Below are 7,604 nucleotides of genomic sequence, written 5' to 3'. Positions count from 1 at the left end.
TGTGTGTGTGTGTGTGTGCGTGCACTTGCAGCGTCAAGTGTATGTGTGTGTGGTCCAGGTGAATCACACTTCTAATCCAGCCCTGAGATCAGTGGCGTTGAGGAGGGCTAATTGACAGTGTTTAGGCTAATCCCTGCAGATGGGGTGTGCCATGTTCAGGGCTCAAGTCCACACATCAGCCGGCTGAGTGACGCCCATCACCCGCATGCATGAGGCCCTTCTCTCCCTTGTTTTTACCTTTCCAACCCAGACCTCCTTCCCTGAAGTCTGCTCCACCTGACAGCTCGGGCTGCCTGCGGCACATCCTGCCCTTGTCCATGCTAACACTAACCACTAAAAGCCCCGGTGCCCATTTTCTCTGTGTCTGGGTAATGCACAGCTGCTCTTAGCACGTATTGTAGGGTGGCTTAAAGAAGATTAGGCAAAGAGCTTTAGCTTGATTCTACACTTTCATCACTACATCACCCTCTACATTTTTCAAGTTTGATGCTAGAGATCCCTTACAACCCGTCTTAACCCTTTTAACAATGGTGATATTTAAGGGTCAAGAAACAGAAGCAACAGCGTGAAGAGTGAATATGGTCTTTGTATCCTATCCAAAATATTATATTGCTTTTAAAAGATCTGAAGCACCAACTGTTAATCAGTGGCTGAATAGCTTCTCAAGCTGCCAGGCCATGGAGACACTGACGTTTGCTCCTGAAGACCCTTTATGCACTATTTGGAAAGTTACCTAACCACCTCTGTACTTTCTGAAGTATGAAAACCACTAAATATATTCAACCATACAAAAAGTTGATCCACCTTCCTAATCAAAGTACAGTGAGTGTAAAACCTAAGAAACATACACTTTATTCTGTTTATCAGCCAGATATTCAAAGAGAACAGGGGACAACTCATACCTGTATTATCTTACAGTAATCAATGCATACACTGTTTAGGCGGCCTCAGGGGAATCTTATCTGACAGTTTTGCTTTAACAATTTAATTTTAAAGCAGAGGAAAAGCCAGATCCTGTTATCAGCTGTACCAAAATGTGGCAATGTTAATCCCTTTCCTGTTCCCCACTTTTTTAGATTTTTATCCATGTCTTGAACAAAGTGACATCAAAAAATCACAGGCCTCAAACAGTTAAAAAAAGGGGGAGGCTGTCTAGTGGTTAACATCTCGTGGACTCCAATATGAAGTGGACACGAGCCACACAACAAACAGAAACATTATAAAACTATGAGGTTTGGCTCAGTGGAGTGGTAGCATGTGGTCGGGAGCTCAAGCCAAGGTTTCAATGGACTCACAACTCCTGAGGAAGGAGGTTTGCCATTGACTGTCTGTGGCTGCCTGTTAACCTTGGGTAGTTCTTCAGAAGGCCCAACACTGATAAACATGAGATTTGGATACTCCTGTCTATGGTGAGTGAGTGATGGGATGTAATGTGATGAGTGCTTTTGTTGAAATGGCTTGATGGGAGTCCAACTTAGATAGATTTATTAAAGGTTGTTTAAACTTCCTTTAAGGCATTTCAGTTTGCCAACAGTCTCATGGGTCACATGTATTTGAGTCACTGTTTTGGTTTTTATTCTTGCCAAAGCTACATGGACTTGATGAATGTAACAATTATGCAAAGGCCAACCTTTTAACCATTCAATTCTAAATCCAACAACTAATGCATGTAATGTCCATTAATGTTTAGATGGAAAAAAAAAAGTTCCATGCATGGAATTCTTCTGATCTCTGCATTGAAAAACTTCTTCTTAATGAGCACTTTTCCATTTAAACGCCTAAATATGTTTCTGGTTCCATGAACAAATTTTAAAGTTTTCAGAGGTGCCTCTGATTGGCAAGTGGTATTATTCACTAATATTAATCTTGCATACAATTAATACATACTGTATTTAAACAAAAACAGCACATGCAGTTACTTCTCTGAAGTGGATGACACTTTTTGGGTGATATAATGGTGGTAAAATAATTTGAAGCTCCGTAAAATCTTGTGGATTTAGCAGAGGCTTTTATTTTGATACTTAGATGATAACACTTGGTTTTCTCTTTTCTATTTTTTCCTAGACTTCCTGAAAAGTTCTTAATATATTTTTATGGAAGTACATGTTTTTGTGTGTAATTCATACACTTTTCTATAAAGGAGAGGTAAAAAAGGTATATTGACTTTTTTATTTCATAAACTTGTTGCTCTAGTTTTACTTCCTCTTTTCTTTCTAGACTATTTCCAAGGAAGGTAAACACATTCCTCACTCTGTTTACCGTCAGTGTTACTTTAAACAACAGATTTTTTACATTTTAGACCTGAATTTTTTCTATTCAGTCAGCACAAATTCACACATCTATTTATTTTGATACATGGATCTGTCAATTAGGAGGAGGTATATGTGTGGCAGGGCTGCTGTGTATCTTTGCAATGCTAGAGTGTACTACTGAGACCATGTTGGCTTGTGTGGGACATTCTGTTACGCTGTTCATGGTATTACACAGACACAGAGAGCATGTATGCAAAATAGAGCCTGTGTATGCTTTGTTTCACTACAACTGCTGCAGCCATCTGTGACGCCATAAAACTGCTGAAAGATATTCCCGGGAAGTGAGATCTTTGTCAACTATGCAACAACACAAAGCAGAGTAAGACCCACAGCACAAACCCTCATACTGCCCCAACTGATTCAAGTACTGGCCTATTCTCAGACCAGTATCACAGTCCTGCTGGCAGGTGCTCATTGCTTTCTCCTGATAGCACGATGATGAGCTCTGGGCTTCGGCTCCTGGGGCCAAATCTGTCACTCAGGTGTGTATGTGCTCCAAGATCCATTAGACACTCATCAATCGCCTGGGCCCCCTCCCACACCAGCCCTGCTGGCAGAAAAAGCCTCTCGGACCTCACCTGCACAGCTGACAGCTCTGCAGCACAACAACATCACCGGCTGGAGTGTGTGTGGTTAAGGGCCCTTATAGAGAAAGCTAAAGCTAATGCTAACCCACAGCTAACCCCTTACAGCCTGCAGGGAGGTAGAGGACTCCACTAACCATCACACTCTTACATCAAAGGACTTCCTAAGCTCAAGTGTTTCTGAGTGGATAATTCTACTACATTTATACAAAGGTGTGTTGTTGAATGGGTGAATGCTACAGTGGCAATTGTTTGAGGATGGTTACAGTGCATTCGTGTTGATTTGTAAACTATAAATGATTTTGTATTGCCACCAAGTGGTCAAAACCCAGAATAGCAAACATATTAGTATACATACACTGCATTGGAATACCACACATTTTGGAGCTAAAATTATACAGGAACTGACGGCCCTCAAAAAGATTTTTAAAAAATGGAATTAAGTGTTGCATACGAACTGAGAGAAATACTCAACCGCTAATTATTAGTCAACACAGAAAAAGTTATATAATTAAAAACAATTAAAAACTCCATGCCCTAGGTGCAGACAACCTATATATGAAGCTTAAATATCGGAATCATTATTTCCGCTTATCTGTCACCGTAAGGCAAACAACAACCACAACCCAGGTATACCACAACCACTAGTCACCGTCTGCACGTGGTGCCAAGAGGAAACATCGGGGAAAGACCAATTAACCAGGTGATGACAGCGGCTAAATGGCTGGATTAAAGGGCTTGTTCTGTAAAGGTCAGGATGCACGCCGCTAATCTGAATCATGAGGCGAAGACAGGCTGACAGGAAGGGAGAAAAACAAACTGCATGTCACTGATGAATGATTACAGTGCGTGACAGTGTGGGACGTGTCGTGTCAGCGAGCAAAGGTAGTGCGGTGAGTTGTTAGAGCAAGGCATTAATACTGCAGAGGTTCGAGGTTCTGTTTCCCTCGTAGCTCAATGTACAGAAAGCAACGCCAACAATCCTACACGTACTAGAAAGCATGCACTCAAGGGGGATATTATTTTGGAGCTGAAGCAGTAACAAAATATTGGTGTTGATGTTCACTAAAAAAAGAAATCACCCAAATTATCAGGACTTTTTACTTTACATCACCGCAGCATTTAATCAGATGTGGAGGGCACTGACTGGGTACTAGCTGCTTAATTATAATAATAATAATAATAATAATAATATAATTTAATACGTGTGTATGTGTAAGTAGGCATGTGGGAAGGCGTCCTTACGATTTCCCGGGCGACTTCTTCAGCCAGAAGATGTCGTCACTGGTGATGCCGTGCTCCATTGCTCCAGGGATCTATAACAAGAGTTGGAGAACTCATCTATCAACAGATCTATCAATAATATTAACACACAGCAAAAAATTTGCTCTTTAAAATCAGGTATTTTTTGTGTGTTAAGACTTGTATGTGTGCCATAGTGTAATGCCTCCAAACCATATTCTAAATCACTTCAGTGGTTTTGGTTTTCTCATTTGTTTGTCTAGCTGGTAACCATACAAGCAGAGAGCTGGCAGAGAAAAAGAGACACATCTTGGAGGAACGATGATTGCAATGCTACTTACGTTTGTGGGGTACTTGGGCCGTCCACCAGTGGCGATTACAATGTTTTTGGCAGTCAGGATCGTCTGTATGAGAGAGGAGGGAAATGTGAAGTAAGAGCCTTTGTTCAGATCCCTCAAAAAAACAACAACAACAACATTTTCGTATTCTGCATTAAGATGATGACAGAAACACTTTGAAATCACTAGCACTCTCGGTAGGTATAGAGGCGTCCATATAAACTAGGATTCCAAAGTTGATTGAATTTAAAGTTTGCACTTCAATTTAACAATTTCATAAGAAGCAGAAAGAAACATATACAATGTATTTAAATGCAAATTTTACAATGAACTGATAAAGTAACAAAAAATACAAAGTGCTAGCAAAATTAAATTTGATTATGAATATGCACACACGGGAGCTATATGCAAACACAGAGTACGATGGAATAATATTACACATTTGATATATACTATATCATCAGCTACATAAAAACAAGCATACAAAACAGGTTTTTTTTTTTTTCAAAGTAATTAATACATTTTTGGATTATATTCCCAATAACTCAATGATCACTTTGGGACTGATGTATAAATAAATGTCTCATTAAGAAATATGTAGCCCACCTCTTTCCCTGCTTTAGTTAATCCTTTAACAGTGTGTTCATCCACCAGGCTTCCTTTGAGGTTCAGGTACTTCACCTTCCTGTAAGACAATAAACATAAACTGTTGTGGATTTACTCGTAACCACATTCATCATTTCTCTCACTTATTTCCTGCTAAATTCTCACTGTACATTCTCTACATTTAATCTACTGTAACTCAGATTTAACTCAAAAGACAGGTGTTATTATTCTTTCTTTTTCACTGGCAGAAAGAAAGGGGATATAGAATGAATGTTGAGCTACATCTCTTTATGGATCAGTACATACTGAGCATCTGGATCAATAATGGGGACGTACTGCATGGGGGGTTTTACAAGACATATATATTTTGTTTTGATTCTAACGTGGAAACTCACAATTGAAATCAATTGTTACATCATAATTTCAGCCCTCCACTTCATTTAATTAGGGTTTTTAAATTGTAAATTAATTTGTTTAAAAATACCTTTTTGAATTTATTAGTTGGTATGAGCATGCACAATGCAAAACCTCCCTGCCCACAACTGCTATTTCAAATTTTCATGTGCTAACTGTTAAGTATTACTCACACCAACAGGACTTTATTGCTTGCAGTAAAATCTAACTGCATTATTACTGATTAAAATTGAGACATTCATTTAACATTTTATCTGCGCCCCTTTTTATTATACTTGTAATTAATACACCACTACACTGTGGTTAACAATGCCTCTGTGCCGTTCTGAAAGCCTCTCAGGGCTAATTGTTAATAAAAGGAAATTAACTCATATAAGAACTATTACTAATAGGCTGTGTCCAAACAAACAACCTCATTGGATTGAAAACATGTTAGGTTAAGCTTGGGCACATTCACACAGAGGTTAACACCTGTTTGCCCTCCAGCCAGCCACTCAATCAACATGTGGTCGCTGACTCTCAATCCAACTGACATGTAGAGCCTTCAGCAAGATTTCAAGTCATAAAAATGGGAAACCGCTGAAGAAAAAACACATCTCAATATTAATATTCTATTATTCTAATTCTTATGTTTATTCTGTTTATCATGGAAGAAACAATGCTACAGTGAGGGGGAAAGGGCGACAGACGACAGACGAGTGAGACAACACATGATATTTATTGTACATTGCATGAGGTGATCGATTTTAAAGGCCAGACAGAGAGCGCGTTTACCACATCAAATTAATGATTAAATTGGTATTCTGCACATGCATTTAATAACTGTGAAAAAGACACTGGCAGGGTGTAAACATTTAAAATGCAATGGGCCATAAAAACTCTACTGAAACTCCTTAAGGCCAGCTAAACTAACCCTCAAATCAAAAATCCCTGCCTACATTACTGCAGCTAAATTCATTATTAAATGAAACGTCATTAAAGTAAATAAGTCTGAATAAAACAAGCTGGTTGTCACTTACTTGTCCTGGAGCTGAACTCTGTGACCCCAGTTCAGAGACCGGACGTGGTTCTGAACAGCCTCTGCCATGGTGGCCCTGGAACACACACCACAGGTAATATATAATACATCAAAAATAGTAAATAATTATATATGGACCTGACCAATCTGACAGTACACGGAGGAAAAGATGCTTCATGCTTTCAAATTCAAATCTGGCCAAACTATAATTTGATCTAACTGTTCTGTCTATCAGGGAACCATTAAAGCACCTACCGTGACTCCATCACTAGATGGTGCTATTTAGCTACTCATAAACTAGGAACACTTTTGATTGACCTACCAGTCATGGCAGACTGGCCCTGAGATCTGCCAGCCATACTTCTTAGCATCTTTGACTGCACTGCCAAGTAGAGCAGCCTGGTGCATGAGCTTCTTAGGAATGCAGCCCACATTAACACATGTACCACCGAGACCCCACTTGGTGCCTGTTTGGAAAAGCATTTCCAGAGGGTTTAACAATGGCGTCTTTAAATCTTCAGGGGAAAAAATGACGTTTTTAAATCCACTTACACAACAGGTTGGAAAAAATATATTTTACCTTTAACAGAGGGCTCCACATAATCTAAAACAGCAACTTTCTGTCCCACCTGTGCCGCTGTAATGATGGATATAATGTCTTAGATAGAAATCATACATACAGAAAGATTAAGGCATAATATGCATTTCAAAAGATCTCACCTTCTTTAGAACAGGCAAGGCCTCCTGACCCACCACCAATAACCACCAGGTCATAGTCATACTTTCCTGTTGAGCATATGAGATCAGGAATAGTAAACAGTAAAGTTACTAACCTGTTAGTGTTGCATTCACACATCATCACATATTAAGCCTTTTGTGTCGTATATGAACATCTCTCCTCTGGGGAGACTGGCACACTAAACTCCACCATCAACACATCTGGCAGTTCAATTTGAATGTAGGTAGAACAACACCTCCAGAAACACCTATTAGTTAACACAGAAGGTGTTGAGCTGAGATGGAGATGAGCTGAGGCCGAGGACAGCAGGTGAATGTCACTTACAGTAATGAACAGGATAAAAATAACCAG

At 39.5% G+C, this 7,604-nt stretch overlaps 1 protein-coding gene across 1 annotated transcript in view; it reads right to left on the bottom strand.

The window, feature by feature from the left end:
* The window catches only part of txnrd2.2 (thioredoxin reductase 2, tandem duplicate 2), a 21,837-nt gene that overhangs the window by 14,017 nt on the left and 216 nt on the right, over nucleotides 1-7,604 (bottom strand). Inside the window, exons 2-8 of the mRNA XM_035658400.1 lie at nucleotides 7,235-7,300; nucleotides 7,095-7,151; nucleotides 6,837-6,981; nucleotides 6,516-6,590; nucleotides 5,083-5,161; nucleotides 4,480-4,542; nucleotides 4,142-4,212 (exon numbers count right to left, since the gene is read on the bottom strand). Coding sequence (XP_035514293.1) covers nucleotides 4,142-4,212; nucleotides 4,480-4,542; nucleotides 5,083-5,161; nucleotides 6,516-6,590; nucleotides 6,837-6,981; nucleotides 7,095-7,151; nucleotides 7,235-7,300 — 556 coding nt within the window. The remainder of the gene's footprint in view (nucleotides 1-4,141; nucleotides 4,213-4,479; nucleotides 4,543-5,082; nucleotides 5,162-6,515; nucleotides 6,591-6,836; nucleotides 6,982-7,094; nucleotides 7,152-7,234; nucleotides 7,301-7,604) is intronic.

This window comes from Morone saxatilis, unplaced genomic scaffold (genome assembly GCF_004916995.1).
Source record: "Morone saxatilis isolate NCDOM2014 unplaced genomic scaffold, NCSU_SB_2.0 Contig16, whole genome shotgun sequence".
NCBI classification, from domain to species: Eukaryota; Metazoa; Chordata; class Actinopteri; family Moronidae; genus Morone; species Morone saxatilis.
Note: the sequence above shows the minus strand (reverse complement) of the source record. Positions and strands in the feature narration are given on the sequence as shown.